Source organism: Lampris incognitus, chromosome 4 (assembly GCF_029633865.1).
Source record: "Lampris incognitus isolate fLamInc1 chromosome 4, fLamInc1.hap2, whole genome shotgun sequence".
NCBI lineage: Eukaryota > Metazoa > Chordata > Actinopteri > Lampriformes > Lampridae > Lampris > Lampris incognitus.
Window position 1 is genome coordinate 44217347 of NC_079214.1, and position 16968 is coordinate 44234314.

General features: G+C 42.5%; 1 protein-coding gene across 1 annotated transcript in view; it reads right to left on the minus strand.

The window, feature by feature from the left end:
* Positions 1-2023: 2023 nt before the first annotated feature.
* The window catches only part of LOC130111358 (serine/threonine-protein kinase BRSK2-like), a 144658-nt gene continuing 129713 nt past the window's right edge, over positions 2024-16968 (minus strand). The window contains exons 14-19 of the mRNA XM_056278523.1: positions 15526-15733; positions 13672-13720; positions 8951-9074; positions 7115-7295; positions 6624-6713; positions 2024-2391 (exon numbers count right to left, since the gene is read on the minus strand). Of these exons, the coding sequence (XP_056134498.1) occupies positions 2168-2391; positions 6624-6713; positions 7115-7295; positions 8951-9074; positions 13672-13720; positions 15526-15733 (876 nt within the window). The 3' untranslated portion in view covers positions 2024-2167. The remainder of the gene's footprint in view (positions 2392-6623; positions 6714-7114; positions 7296-8950; positions 9075-13671; positions 13721-15525; positions 15734-16968) is intronic.

Here is a 16968-nt window from a genome sequence, read left to right on the forward strand (position 1 = left end):
CTGAGGAGGGAGCGACCCAGCTTGCCAGGTTCCCTCTTTGGGAGAATGAGTAAGGAGGAGGCATAGCACAGTTGCTGTGTGTGCACAGTAAAGGGCGAGGGCAAGAGGACGGCAGAGGAAACAAAAATCGGAGGCAAATCATATGACAACGCACGTAGAATAACAGAAATAAAGACAAAGAAAAGAGTGAACTTAAACCGGAGAAAAATAAGCAGACAGGAGAACGACTAGCGACAACATGCAAAGAAAAGACAAATGCTGAACATGCAAGGTCAAAGCTAAGAGAAAGAGTCCCTGTTGTTTTTTTTTTGTTGTTTTTTTTTGGCATTGTAGTTGTTTTGTTTTTTTTTTCAAATAAGCTTTTCAGCAAACTCGGCTTATTTACAGGATGAGTGGTCATTGAGTTTGGACTCATCATACACACAGGGAGAAGGAACCGACTATCAACAAAGGGTTTGTTCCTCTCAAGGAGGCTAGTCTACATTCTTAAATTACAGTAAATCATTTTCCAAACATATATATTACAAGCTTTCTCATCAAAAAGCCGGGAAAAGACTGAATGTTCACGAACATTTTCATGAATTTCGAATGATCAATAACTTAAACATGGCAAAAATATCCTTAAATAATTTGACTTAGGAAACATTTTCTACATCTGCATATAAATAATGGAGAATAAATTAATAAAATGACAAAATACAATAAAGTACAAAAATATACACAGCAGTTCAACACTGTCTGAATCCTGCAGATCCTTCAAAGGAAAATGGACAAAAAAACATTAAATATATATGTCCACATGGTGTAACAGAACCAAAACATGATTCACTGAAAAGTGCAAAGGAAAATGAGACATTTCATTGACACAGACAAACAAGACTCGTCCAGGAATAGAAAATAAAATAAGTCAACACAATTCTGCTAACCATGATGTCACAACTACACGTTTGTACATACGGAACATTATTTAGTCTGTACAACAGAATAGATCATTCATTTATGTAACATCCGCTCCCCCAAAAGTACTTTATCGATGGGTGATATTCACTGTAATTGCAGAACCCATTTCATTTAGAGAAATGCTGTAGCATCAGCTCAAGTGTTAAAATGCCGTCATTCACAAAGTAAGAGTACATTAAAAAGAATTACAATCCAGCCAGTTTCCATCTGGGCTCAGAGCTGCACCCTCCTCCAACTCCCACTAGGGGCCACTGGTCCTTCCTCTGTTTGTCAGAGTGTGCAAGTTGTTACATCCCGCAAAGAAGTCGTGTGTGTGTGTGTGTGTGTGTGTGTGTGTGTGTGTGTGTGTGTGTGTGTGTGTGTGTGTGTGTGTGTGTGTGTGTGTGTGTGTGTGTGTGTGTGTGACTTCATTGTATGTCTGTGCTGTGAAGGCTGCGTATTTATGTGAGACTTTTGCATGTGCATGTAGGAGAAAGAGAAAAGAGGAGAGAAGGGGATGCGTGTGTTTAAGTATGACAAACATTGTCTTAAGGCATTTTTCATTTTCAACTCTTCAGTTATGTCTCTGCCTTTGGCCCAGAGGAGCAAATAAATAAATAAATAAAGGAGTGAGGGCATATACTGTACTGTTGTCTGGGGCTGGAGTTGGGCACGGGGGTGTTGGTGGGGGTGGAGTTGGGGCTTGGGGCGGAGTTTTTCTCCTTTCCTGTGTTTTCTGGCTCGCTGGTGTTGGCCGGCCATGAGTTGGCCGAGAGGGTCACCCTTCTTTGTTGAGCAGAGGGTGGGCGTTAATAGTTTTTATGGATGATCCCTGGTGGTAGAGACAAGTGAAGCCATCACACAAAAGTGACGCACGCACACACACAAACCCCCCCCCATCCCGAGATTAACCACCCCACACACACCTCCCACCCCCCTTAGTTCACCCCAGGACACGGAGAAATATACAGTGTAGGAGGGGTCGAGCTACATTTGCTACTTATGATAAAATACTGATAAACCTCTACACTGAAATAGCCATTCCCATTATACAGTAAAAAAGTTTATAGGCAAGAGTCAAAAAGTAGATTTTTCTTTTCTTGTTAGAGCAACACTTCTAACTAAGGGGCAAAATTAGCAGCTCTCCTATGTCATTCTCCCCTCAGGTTTGTAGGTGTTTAAAGACTCGGTAACTGGTTATCGTCTAGTCATGCATGTCTACCACTCCTTAAGGTTGTTCCTGTGTCCTGTTGCTGGTGGCCATCTTTGTTTTGTCTTTGCCGGGGGGGCATTTAGAGTCAGTGGGCGGGGTCTGGTTAGGCTTGCTGCTGGGGGCATGCTTGGTGGGGGGGCTAGACGTGGCGGGGGCACCAGGGGAGTGGGATGCTTGGATGTTCTTCTCGTCTGAAAAAAGCTGTTTAATTACGTCAAAGAAGTTACTCAACGGGCTGCCTACATGGACGGGAAGAAAGAAAAAAAAAAGAGAGAGAAAAAAAGAGAGAACAAACAACACATGAGCAATGGGGTTAACATGAGGGGAGGAGGAGATGGGAGGGATGACAAGAGGACAGGAGGAGGGTAAAAGGAGACTCCTAAGCAGAGGGCATGGGGACCGGGGGAAGGTTTTGGTTGCAAGTTTGAAACCTTGTTAGTAGATAGCAGGGTGGTCAAGGCCAGCGGGGTTAGAGACACACCAAGTTGTGCAAACTTTATTGAGATCTGTTAGTAGGGACTATCAGGTGTAGCTATTTGACACACCTGAAAGGATGTCTCATTGTTAACAGATATCGGTTTTAACATGAGGTCATTTTTTGCTTGGAGTCTCGTTCTCCCCTTGGTTGGGTGGGGAGCTAACAGGAGCCCTCGAACAGCTCAGCTTGTGTTTTTGCTTCGCACTGCTTTTCTTACAATTTTATCCCTTTATCCTTTTTTTATTGCATTGATTTTTCTTTAGCTTTGCAAAGCACCTTTATATGCTCTCAGCATGAAAAGAGGCAATACGGATAAAGACTGGCACAACTGGACTTTAGCGGGTTTATCCTCAGCCCCATTGATTCACAGCAAATCAAAGAAGAGTAAATGATAGTGGAGAAGAGGAGCTACTGGGCCCCGGTGGTGTCATCATTTGGCCATTTTGCAGTAAATCAAAGTTCCCTGTAAAAATAAAAGGCCCTCCAAAGCTCAGGTTAACTCCCCACTTTGTCAGCACACAAGTGTCCATCCATTAAGACTAAGGCTTCTCTGGTCAGTGCTTTGAGACCGCTGACAGTGAGTTAAAAAAAAATCATGCAATCGTACAACACAATACACACGTTAATACACAACCACTTATCATCCCAACAGCTGGAGTGCTCCGACACGTCATGTCCATTTACTGTTCTTATATATAATGATATAGTGATATGGGACTCATATAGTACATCTGAGATAGACTTCTGTGTATTGTAAATATTATAACTTACCATTGTTCTTCAGCAACAAGACAGTAAGAAACACATTTCTAGTATTTCTAGTATATTTTCTCCATTGTTGTTAAATATGGAAGCTTTTCAAGGGAAGGTGAATAACTTAATATCAAGCATCCCCATGCAAAGGGTTACAGTGTTCTTTAAGACATACACGTATACACACACACTTTCACCAAATGCCCATCTTTACATGTCTCAAATTCTGTCTTGTTAACATCTTATTTTTCCAAAAACACCTTGAAAATTACACAAAAATGGTGAAACATTTCTACATAATTTCTTAGTGAAGTTTCCCTTGACTTTCAGCATTTCCTGGACTCACACATCTATATGTTGAAGCCAAATAAGGCAGGGCATCATCTAGTATCAAATCAGTGACAATTACCATGTAATGAAATACAATTATCCCACACCGTTAGCAGAACTTTTCACTTTGTTGAAGAAAATTAAGATGTTAAGACTCATTAAGTGAATTGTTAAGATGAAGTTGTATTCATCCTACACACACATTTGAAGTTGCACATACACGCACGCACACACACATATGTTAGTGTTAACAGGGTGTGCTGGCGATGAAGGCCCTGCTGGAGTTTGCCGGTGAGATTAATTTATTCATGAGGGTGGTCCCAGTCACACTGGGTCTTACCACGTTTGGAGGATTTACTGGGCATAGTGGCTGAGTGCTGGGAACCATCTGGGAGCAGACGATAGTGTCAGAACAACACCAACCAGCTCACTGAGGCCCAGAGCAGTAGCATCACTCAACTGATGTTTTACACTCTCAACATTTTATCTTAATCAAAAGTGGCTCCATGCATATACGTACCAATGAATATACAGTATATGCCTTAAAACATACACACACATGCACGCGCGCACACACACACACACACACACACACACACACACACACACACACTGAGGAGGTGTGTGTCTTCATCATACAGCAGAGCAGTGTAGTGTTGTGAGTGTTCCAGGTCATAGTTCTGTTTGGTTCAGACTGCAGGTGGATCGTCAGACTAACGTATCAGTTGGTCATTCATTTAACACAATGATACAAAACATGCTGTCGTTCAGTATGTTAAACCGATCCAGTACGCGGCAAACACAACAGCCACAACAGTGTTTGACCTTATGAAATTTACCCAGAAGCCTCAGCAGACATAACGTTTAACATTGCATTTGGGGCTGCAGATGAGAACTCCCATGTCTCAGGGGCACCACCTGACCAGTGATGATCCCAGTCCCACTGCTGTTTGATCCAGTCACGATGCTGCCTTCCTCTGTTTTAGTAGCCATGTTTCTTACAAAATTTTTATGGATTTTTTTAAGAAACTTTTGAGAAGCTGGAAACATTTCAAATCCAAATTAGTTATGTTCCCATATACATTTTTTTTTAGCAATTTAACAATCTCCTTGTTCATATTGCTACCTAATCAAAAACCCCAAAGAGAAAAATGGGGAAGGTTGATAATTTTTTTGAAAATTCAGTTCCCTTTACGCTTTAGTGCTTCTTTTCTCTCAACTCTTGAACTTCTCAATCTTCAACAAGCATAAAACACTTCTGTGACATACAGGAGTTTTTGTTTTTTTGCAATTAATGGCAACACAGGCTACTGTGCCAGTGGCTGGTAGACAGGGCAAACAGTATGTCTGCATGGCTCTGAGCGTTCCATATTTAGCATGCTAGTCATTCTGTCCATCCAGGTGGTGTTAAAACAGGCTGTGGATGACAGGAAGCAGGTTGGCATGGACTGGCAGGCCAGAGGGGGCGAGAGAGAGAGAGCGAGAGAGAGAGAGAGAGACAGAGAGAGAGAGAGAGATTGAGCAGAAGGGTAAGAGAAAGAAAATGGAGAGGCAGTTAAGTAGATAGGAATGTCAAGCAAAGATACAGTATAGATAGATAGATAGATAGATAGATAGATAGATAGATAGATAGATAGATAGATAGATAGATAGATAGATAGATAGATAGATAGATAGATCGATAGTGAGAGAGACAAAGAGAGAGTGGATGATCAAGATGTGGGTTATTGGCACATCTACAGGGTGGGGGGTGACTGGAGTTGTGCTTACAGTTCCTGATAACAGTTCCCATCTGTGGCAGTGACTAGCTGGACTGGTGCTGTTGGTCCATTGTGTTCAGGCTGATAGTGGGAGCTATGCACATGAATGGCTCCCTCCCAATAACACTCGTGTACATAACATTTCCTCTCCAAGGTCAGGTGTATGTGCCGCATCTAATAATTATGAATATTGTGTGTAATTTGTATAAGGCTAAACTGAAATGGTTGTAATCCTTTCCGAGTGTGATCTCCGGTGTATGCATAAGGTATAGTACTCTGCTTCACCACCAGAGGGGACCATTATCAAGTAAATAACCACATATACAAGAACAGGAAAACTTCACACTACCAAACAAAACTAACAAGGACAACTATAAAACACAAAATCACTCTTTCTTTTTCTTCCATATTTTCTTATCCATCCATCTAGCAATAGGCAGCCCAAAGTATCCAATTACATCAAACACAATTTCTAAAAGATGAGGGATTCGTTGATAAACTTTTAAAGACAAGATAATTTGGAAAGAGATTCAATCGCCTCTTGAGTTTTTTTTCTAAACAAATAAATGTGACTAATTATTTCGCAATGAATAAAGTGAAAAAAAATCCCGTTTCCAATAACACCCTGATAATTTTATTTTCCTCTCAAAGTAATGCTACGTATCACATTTGACAATGTTCTTGTGTAGTTTACTCCTCACATAGCCAGGATGGAGAAAATCCATATTTCTGCCCATAAACCTGTGTGCTGTGTCTCTGCCAACCAAAGCACTGATGTTTATGCAAGATTAATCAAAATATAATAAAACCACAAAACCACTGCTGAGCAGTGTGAATCATCTCTCTGGATACATATCAAGAAAACATCATAGTGTTTTACTATTGTGGGTTTGTTTGTGTGTGTTTGTGTGTGTGTGTGTGTATTAGCTTGTGCTTTTGAATGTGTGTGTGTGCGTGCGTGTGTGCATGTGTGTGCGTGCCATGATGTGCGTGTGGCGTGGCAGGACATGCATGTGGAGATGCCGTGTGCTGAAGCATGTGCCGAGCTGAGGTGAGCCAATCCGTAGTGGGCCACAGCCGTGACTGGGCTGTGCAGGGTGCCAGGATGCTAAGAGGGGTGGTGAGGGGGCGAGGAGGTGGCTTTACTTACCGGATATCTGGGGCTGGATGCCGGGCTGGTCGGAGCTGAGGAGCTGCGCTTGAATGGTCTCAACTACACGCTTAAAACGCCGGCTAGGCCCTGGCCAATGTGTACAGGAGAGATACAGGGTTTTAAGTACCTCATTCCAGAATAATACTATAATTTAGTACTGGATCAGACTGACAAAATAATGTTATTGGCATAGGTGAATTGCAAGATGCCTAAATTCTTTTTTTTATTTTCATTTTACTTGACAATGGTGATTTGCAGAAAAATAAAATTTTGAGTCAAAATCGGATGCTAATGCCTTGCATTTACTCATCTTGGATATAATATAAATCACATCATATGAAATCACATTTGAGTGTTGCACATTGTTTACCCTTTGTCTTTGTTAAGATGTGGCTTTTCCCCCAGAAGCCCCAACCCGCCTATCAGTGTAAGGGTCCGTCTATCCACCCATGTCCCCTTCGGACCGCCAGACTTTGTGCCGTGTATACCTGACAGCAGGGTAAAGGTGACGGAGTAGATGCCATTCTCCTTGGTGGCGCTGGTGCTCTCAGAGTAGGTGATGTCCACCTGGAACTTCACCGGCTTCTGAAACACTGTGGGACCGGCTGTGGACTTGTATTCTGCCCGGAAACTGGTCTGGGAGATCACACTGTGGCTCAGACTTGGGATCTGAGATTGAAAAAGAAAGAAGGAGGAGAGTGAAAGACAGAGATGGAGAGAGAGAGAGACAGGGGGAGAGAGAGAGAGCAAGAGAGAGAGAGCTTGCAAGAGGGATTGAAACAGAGAGACGGTAAGAGTTAAAAATAAGGGAGGACAGAGACAGAGAAAGAGATTAAGAAGAAGACAGAAAGTAAAAGTCAAGTTAAATTTATCTGTATGGCACCCAGAGGGCTTTACAATCACAATTCAATTCTGCACCATGTATGGCAAAAAAGAGCATGTATAAGGGTGGGCACAGGGGATATAGTACGTGAGAATGAGAGAACTTGAGAGGGAGAGAAAAACAGTTTGACAGAGGGGGGAAGAGTGAGAGGGCGAAAAAGCGAGTGAGAGAGCATGAGGAGGGAGGAGGAGGAAGGTGAGAGTTCCCAGCAGACACATACAGAGTCAGCCACGGCAAACAGGCGACCGAGACAAACAGCGTCCGCGTCAGTCAACAACGGAGCTGGGGAGTTAAGCGAGAGAGACAGGAGCAGATGAGACGTGAGAGGAAGAGACAGCGAACAGGATCTTTTACACTCCAACATGTCGAACTGCTTCACCACGCTAACCTGTGCTACACACAACACGGCTAGCAACCCTCACACTGCTGCTCTGTCTCACAAACTTATGTTTCAGCGTGGGGATGGAGACGCTGTACAGTCCACACAAACAGACACAAACACAGCAGCCCTTGCATTGACTGATCACTGCCTTTTCCCTGTGACCCTGCACTTCCTTTCTCCTCACATGGTGGAGAGTTCACAGAATATTTGATGGGGACAGGAAACAATTGGGGCCAAACCGATGGAGTGACTGACTTGGACAGAGTGACAATGAGTGAATGCACACTGAAGCCAAATCTTTACTGAGGGTACGAGGAACCAAATCACAGGCTTGAGTTACTCTAACTGGGGGGGGGGGGGTGTCAAGTCAAGGGTGCGGGTGAACACTCTCCTTTCTGAATGTTCAGTGAAAGCAAAACTAATCAACACGGCTGTTTTTAAAGCTGCCATGGGGAGTTTGGGAATTTTGTTGACTTCGTGTGCTCCTTTGGACAAAGGAAGAAGGACTTCATTTTGCATAACAATGCCCCTTGTCAACATTCACCCTCTGTTGGCTCAAGCATTTGTTTTGAAGAGAGTAGTGAGAGATGAAGTGGTGTTTTGGAAAAACACCATAATTTTTCACAAGATATACAGCAATGAGGCAATGTATCTCTAATTGTGGCTTTGTATTCCATTTATGTGTTGTAAATCGTTTCATCAGATTTCGATCTGACTCAAAGACAATCATTCAGAATCATTTTATAACAATATCTAATCCTCTGGCTGATGGTCTTATGTGCTTATGTGGATCATATAGAGGGATCACAATTAAATTTAGACTGATAAATAATAATGAAAAAGCTCATAACAGCTTTACAGCATATGCTTTAAACTGGCAAAAAATACAAATAAAAATACCTTATAAAGAATTCATCAACTTTTCTAAATACGGAAAACGTATGGCAGTAAAAAAAAAAAGAGTATAGAATGGATGTTGGATGGATGGAGGATGAGATGGACAGAGAGATGAAGGAAAGAGAAGACGGACATAGAATATAGGAGTGTTGAAAGACTTACAGAAAGAAAGGCATGGACAATGTCTGCCTTTATGGAGCTGAGAGGTTTGTCTCTGATCACTATGAAGATCTGTTCCTCCTTCTCCAGGTTGATGAAGTTACCAAACCATGACTTCTTGGCCAGCCTGAAGGGAGGAGAAAGGCTTAAATTACAAAAGACTGTTTGCAAAATTTCACAAACCCCTTAGTTATGATATTGATGTCCAATAAACGTTCAATGAGCTCTACTACTTTAACTTCAATGTCACATCAACACACTAAACATGATCAGGATAAATTTAAACTGTTTTGCAGTTTCCCCAACAACACCTTTTCATCATTGCCCTGTGTTCTTACTAATCAAGCTATTCCACACTGCATCAGCCATGCTTTCCATTGCTCTTAGCAAGGTGTCAGAGAGGAGTCAGATGTTGGAGAAAGTAAAGACGATTTTTAACACTGATTGTTGGATCAGTGTGTCTGTCACTATATAGAATGAATGGTCCATCTAACAGTCTATGGCCACTGCAGCCACAACAGAGCAGATCTGAGTTGGAGTTCAACATTAGTGACAGCCAAGTAAAGTGTGCACACTAAGAATTTGTCAGGGTGGGGTGCTAAAAAAAACCAAGAACATCATTGATTAGAAAAAGTATATGCACCCAAGATTATTGAGTTATCTAAAAATCTAATTTGCATCTACAATGAAAGTAAGTAAATACTGCAAAGTATTTATGTTTAGTAGTGTTTTACACAGATTAGCTTTTATATTTTTCTTATTGTTTTACTAATGCCCCTTTTATTGTTCGCTGAGTTTAGTGTTCTAATATTTAAATTTAATGAAATCCACCCATCCCTCCATTATCTTAACCACTTATCCTGCTCTCAGGGTCGCGGGGATGCTGGAGCCTATTCCAGCAGTCATTGGGCAGCAGGCAGGGAGACACCCTGGGCAAGCCGCCAGGCCATCACAGGGCCCGCCCACACACACACACACACACACACATATATACACCCATTCATTCATTCCTAGGGACAATTTAGTATGGCCGATTCACCTGATCTACATGTCCTTGGACTGTGGGAGGAAACCGGAGCCCTCGGAGGAAACCCCCGCAAACACGGGGAGAACATGCAAACTCCACACAGAGGATGACCCAGGATGACCCACCAAGGTTAGACTACCCCGGGGCTCGAACCCAGGACCTTCTTGCTGTGAGGCAACTGCGCTAACCACTGTGCCACCATGCCGCCAGTTTAATGACATAAAAAACAATAAACGAATAACACTTAAAGTGTGGGTAAGCAATCCTGGGGGGAAGTTTGCAAGAGCTAGCTATAATCTGAAAACATATTGCCAAAAATCCGCCCCCTCAATTCTGCCTGAAAGCCTTGTAAACCAGAAAACTGGCTGACAGCAAATAAGGACCTATGGGGATGCCAGCTTGCAAAGAACTCTCCTGATTGGCAGATACGGAGTGGGCACGCAGAGTTTTTTGTTTCCATTTACAGTACCTAGAGCTGCCAGAGACCAGATTTTATTCATTTTTCTTTTAGCCCGCATCTTCTTTCATATGTACTGTCTAATTTCTTCAAAACAGAAAAAAGATATCAAAAACATGTGAACAAGTTTTAAAGAGCTTGGTCCAGACAGAGTTCTGACAAAGTTTAGTGGTAACTGATCAAACAGTGCAAGAGAAGTTTGCAATAATGTGCTTTTCAATCAATTCAAAATGGCAGGAATTTTTTCTAGGCTTACTTTGGTGGCCGAAATGGTAAAGTTGTATGTATGCTTGCACATACACTACATGTACAAAAGTATTGGGACACATCTCTTAATCACTAAATTCAGGTGTTTCATTCAGACCCATTGCCACAGGTGTATAAAATCAAGCAGCTAGCCATGCAGTCTGCATTTACAAACATTTGTGAAAGAATGGGTCGTTCTGAAGAACTCAGTGAATTCAAGCATGATACTGTCATAGGATGCCACCTTTGCAATAAGTCAGTTTGTGAAATTTCTTCCTTGCTAGATATTCCACAGTCAACTGTAAGTGGTATTATTGAAAAGTGGAAACGTTTAGGAAAAACAGCATCTCAGCCATGAAGTGGCAGACCACATAAAGTCACACAGCGGGGTCATCGAGTGCTGAGGCGCGTAGTGTGTAAAAGTCACCAACGATCTGTTGACTCAATAACTGCAGAGTTCCAAACTTCCTCTGGCATAACCTCAGCACAAAAACTGTGCGCCGGGAGCTTCATGGAATGAGTTTCCATGGGCGACCAGCTGCATGCAAGCCTTACTTCACCAAGCACAATGCCAAGCGTCGGATGGAGTGGTGTAAAGCACGCTGCCACTGGACTCTGAAGCAGTGGAAACGTGTTCTGTGGAGTAACGAATCACGCTTCTCTGTCTGGCAGTCTGATGGACGAGTCTGGGTTTGGCAGATGCCAGGAGAACATTACCTGCCTGACTGCATTGTGCCAACTGTAAAGTTTGGTGAAGGAGGGATAATGGTATGGGGTTGTTTTTCAGGGGTTGGGCTACGCCCCTTAGTTCCAGTGAAGGGAAATCTTAATGCTTCAGCATACCAAGACATTTTGGACAATTTTATGCTTCCAACTTTGTAGGAACAGTTTGGGGAGGGCCCCTTTTCTGTTCCAGCATGACTGTGCCCCAGTGCACAAAGCAAGGTCCATTAAGACATGGTTGGGTGAGTTTGGTGTGGAAGAACTTGATTGGCCTGCACAGAGCCTTGACCTCAACCCCATCAAACACCTTTGGGCTGAACTAGAATGGAGATTGCGAGCCAGGTCTTCTCGTCCAACATCAGTGCCTGACCTCACAAATGCTCTTCTGGATGAATGGGCAAAAATTCCCACAGACACACTCCAAAATCTTGTGGAAAGCCTTCCCAGAAGAGTGGACACTGTTATAGCTGCAAAGGGGGGACCAACTCCATATTAATGCCTATGGATTTAGAATGGGATGTCATAAAAGCTCCTGTAGGTGTAATGGCCAGGTGTCCCAATACTTTGTACATATAGTGTATGTACCAAATATTGCCTAAACTGAACTTAGGTGTGAGAGAAAAGGCCATTCACGTGTGAAAATTTGGGTTTTTAACTATAGTGCCCCGATCTGGCTGACTGAGAACAATCCTGTAGTGTCTGAGTTTTCACATCATAATGTATTATTGTTGAAAGTTTCAAGTCCCAAAATCTATAGAGGGGATAACTGAATGGATAATTATCTGGAAAGCTGAACTTTCCACCAATAATTCCTGTGGGGAGCAAATGTTAAATAAAGTTAAATATCTCAAAAACTACAAAGGATATCAAAAATGGATAATTATTCAAGCACACTGCAATATATTGTAAACATAGTTATACAGAGAAGGTTCATTAATTGACAGTAAGCCTAGGAGGAAATGCCATAATGATAAGTTTGATGCCAGGTTAAAGAATGAATGAATATTATGAATAAAAAATACAGATTATGATTTCTAGATTAGATTATTCAAATTGATTAAAGGCACAACCTGCTATTACTCCCAAATTGATTGACAGGTCTCTTAATACAGGGACAGACACAAGACAAAAACTAAATCTGAGTTTCTAATGTTTTGTAATACTGTAAAAAGTTTATTTATTTTTCTCATTTTCTCCCCCCCCCTTTTCTCCCCAATTGTATCCGACCAATTACCCCACTCTTCTGAGCTGTCCCGGTCGCTGCTCCACCCCCTCTGCCAATCCCGGGAGGGCTGCAGACTACCACATGCCTCCTCTGATACATGTTAGGTCGCCAGCCGCTTCTTTTCACCTAACAGTGAGGAGTTTCGCCTGGGGGATGTAGCGTGTGGGAGGATCATGCTATTCCCCCCAGTTCCCCCTCCCCCACGGACAGGCATCCCAACCAACCAGAGGAGGCACCAGTGCAGCAACCAGGACACATGCCCACATCCAGCTTCCCGCTCGCAGACACGGCCAATTGTGTCTGCAGGGACGCCCGACCAAGCCGGAGGTAACATGGAGATTCAAACCGGTGATCCCTGTGTTGGTAGGCAACGGAATAGACTGCCACGCTACGCTACCCAGATGCCCAAAGGTTTATTTCTATCAGTAATGTTTGTAAAGACTGGGGTAAAACACTCTAACATTTTCAATTACAATTAGCTAAGAAAGACACAAAATGCTTATTTTCCACCAATGAACATTGTGCATGTCAATATACCTCAAATTTATGTGGTCAAAAAATTACAGATAGGGAGCTTTAAACAATGACACTTTCATAAAGTTAAAATCCCGCCACTCTTTCATGTACAGTTTTCCTCCTGAAACGACTGCCAGCTGATATCCTTCTGCTATCTTGCAGGACCCATTCCAGATACAATAATCTGAGTTAATAACTGAAGTGATTTGTCCTAGTTTAGGCCTTTTTTCTCTCGCCAAGTCTACAGGGGCCTGTTTCTGTGAGACAACCCCAGAAAGAAGACCATTGATTTAATTTATAAAAGGCAATCTGGTAACAAAGGTACAATGACATTAAACCATATGCCACTAAGGTTGAGGTACCTGTGTATAGTGAGGTATAGCTTGAAAGCCATACAAAAACACAGCGATGACAATAATAGTTTCTCTCATATCAACAAACATTAATACCTGGTGTTTTTTTAAATAAAGATTTTTTTTTTTTTTTTACGAGAACCAAATTAAGATGAGATGAATTACTAAGTTACTCACTCTGGAGAAGAATCAGGGGTGAGACTGGACATATCCTCCTGGGTAGGAACTGTTGCAAAAAAAAACAAAAAAACAAAACAAAACAAAAAAACAGTTAGGATAGGGCCAAGTAATGCACGTGACATAATTACTACAAAAAACAGCTGTTGTTTCCATTACAAATAGAAATCTGCCATTACCGAAATACTTTTATTGATGTTCTTTTAATCTTATTACCATTTTGGATCCAAGAAAAATACAATATGTCATTGTAAATGAGATCATCTGTCTCAGAGCTGTATCATATGTCAAAGGGGGTGGGGCTTGTGGCTCCATCAATGTGCCTATGGGGAGACTACCTTTAAATCAAAGCAGAAAAGGATCCATTTTCCGCAGTCTGTAATGAGATAGTTATCATTTATATGACATGGCTGGAGGCTGCAATGTGTGGCGATAAGGGGAACAGCAGGTGAACCAAAGCAAAAGACAGCGATTAACAGCCGAGAAATTATTTGCACTTATGTCCCCTTGTGTTTATGCCTAAATGTTTTCTCTGCTACACGAATTAACATACAGATGTGGATGAGATAAGAGCAACATTTTCTAGTCAATTACAGAATGAAGATGAAACTCAGGACATTTAGACACATATGTATAAAAAAATCAGGACATTTAGACACATTTAGCATTATCAGGAATCAGAAATCAGGAACAATTTATTGTCACACACAATATGATCACACCTCAAGAAATGTGATCAATCACATTGCTTGAGGTGTGATCATATTGCTTGTGTTGGGTTGGTGATGAAGCTCATGTTGTTCTGTAAGGGACACCTGGTGCGATAAAGACAATTCACTTTGAATATTTGCCACATACATCTCACATATAAACCAAATTAGGACGGGAGATGTAACATATTTACAGATAACGAGGTAAAATGTAATAATCCCTGTGCCATAATCTAGAGTGAGCAACCATACCACAGACTAATCCAGAAAAAAAACACTGAATTAAAAATATGTTCTGACACACTGTGTTAACATATCAGTGACCAGCATAGAGCAGTGGTTTTCAAACTGGTACTTGGGTCCCACTGGTACTACTGTTCTCTATTCTGCCAGGAAGTTCATTACATTCACCTGTTGAGCCAAGCCTAAATACTCTGGCTGTGTCTGAAATCACATACTAAATTCAAGTTACATATGAAATATATGTTCTTTCTTTCAATGTACTATTCGTATGTGGGTAAAAAGTACAACAGTTCTTCTGACAAACTGCATTGTCATAGAGTCACGTTACTTCCTTTTCAGCGGGTTGATGACAACACACTGCATATAAACTACTGACTACTGACCAAAATCTCATTTTTAAACATAAAAGCAACTGCTCCGCCATTCTGCCACTTTAGTTTGAACCACTGCCATTGTTGGTTGTGGCTGTTGTTGTTATTGTTGTTAATTATTGCAATGCATTGTGGGATACTGATGCCAGCATAGTCAGTGTTTTACTTCTATGATATTTCTCTTGATGTAGTATGACATCCAGGTAATTTTCCTATAATTGTGATTCATGCTATGGTTTCTGACATACTAAAACATGTGCATTCTGTTTTGGCGTACTAAATAATGTGCTAGTATGTGAATTTGGACATAGCCCCTTTTATCCAGTGACTGGAATACCTGACAAAACAGGTGATTGTAATTCATTTCTGATAGAATAGATTAACCAGCAGAAAGTGACTGAGTCCTGAGGATTAGTTGGTTAGAAATCCATTTGTCTTAATCAAATTACCACCAATATATGTGTTGCTGAGTGCTTGTACACACAGCTACTGTATTTGAGAACTCATCCAACCACCCCCTTGTCTCCTACCTTGCATTTTCCGGCGGTGGAAGCGAGGTGAGCCAAGGAAACTGTTCTTGATGGAGTTGAGGCGTGTCCTCCAGGGTACGCCCCCAATGGAGGGGCTGGGTGGCGGTGTGGGGCTGGGTGTGCCAGCTGGGCTATCCTTGGGCGTGTGGACTGGGGTGCCTTTTGGGGTGGGGAGAGGGCTCCCTCGGGGGGAAGGGTGGGGGGTCACCTGTGCGATGGGGACAGATTTGCCGTTGTGGTCAGGGTGAAGGTGAAGGCGTCGGAGGGGGGACATTGGAGGCACGGGGGACAGAGGGATGGACAGCTTGGGGGGGACTGTGAGTGGAGGGTGGCGCCTCACCCGGGGGCTGTTGGGGATGCAGGGAGCCAGGGGCTGGCTGGGTGTGCAGGGCTCTGATTTAGGAGCAGTGGGGCTCTCGGCTGTGTTTGGCAGAGGGTTTGACCTGGTGGTTTGAAGGGGCTTTTCTGACACTTTAGGCTTGGCTGGCAGGGTCTGGGTACGGGGGTGCATTAGAGGAGATCCCATCTTTGGCTGGAAGCAGTTTGGGGTACGTGGTCCCACCCCATTAATGCGGGCCTCGGGGGAGTGGGTGGGACTACAGTTGGGGGACTGGCAGAGGTCTGGGGACTGGGGCGGGATGAAAAACCGTCTGACGGGCTGTGATTGGTCATACACCATTAGAGTGGCAGTACAGTCAGCCAATAAGAAAGGGTGGCCAGGCGACATAAAAACAGGAATACCACAGCCCAACAAAATTTCAGTTTCATAAAAATGCACCAGGAAATAAAAAAAGGAATGTGGCAGATGAATTGAGAGGTGGAGCAAGTGACACAGGCAGGGAGTGGTGAGAGTGCAAGAAAGAAAGAAAAAAGAACATGCTATTAGCACAGTCAGCCAGTCAGGAGACTGCAGTGGTGACCATTACCGGAGCATTCACAAGACATAAACAGCATGTGGACCAGCTTGAAAGCTAACCAGTTTAGCTTCGACCTTCAACTGGGAAAGCAGCCATTATGCATGCATTAATGCTATGGAATGAGTGGCCCAGTAACTGATCAGACAGGTCATAACAGTAAACAATAGCTGAATTGATAGCTATATACACTAGAATGCAGGTGGAGCCTTTGTATGCATAGGTCTAAGACGTGGCCATCACCAAATAAGACTAGGAAACCTGTCATGACCTGTTTTTCCATTGTTATAACATCATAAACCATATATGAAAGGTTACTATATGTCATTATTTCATACTATTTCATAAAGTTGTGTGTGTGTGTTTCTCATCTCAAATGAAGGAGCAGATGGTGAAGAAGAATATGCATTGTTTATTTTCCATGAAGCGATTGTTTTGCATTCTTTAATAAGTGTGTGTGTGTGTGTGTGTGTGTGTGTGTGTGTGTGTGTGTGTGTGTGTGTGTGTGTGTACTTTTTATTACAAAAGA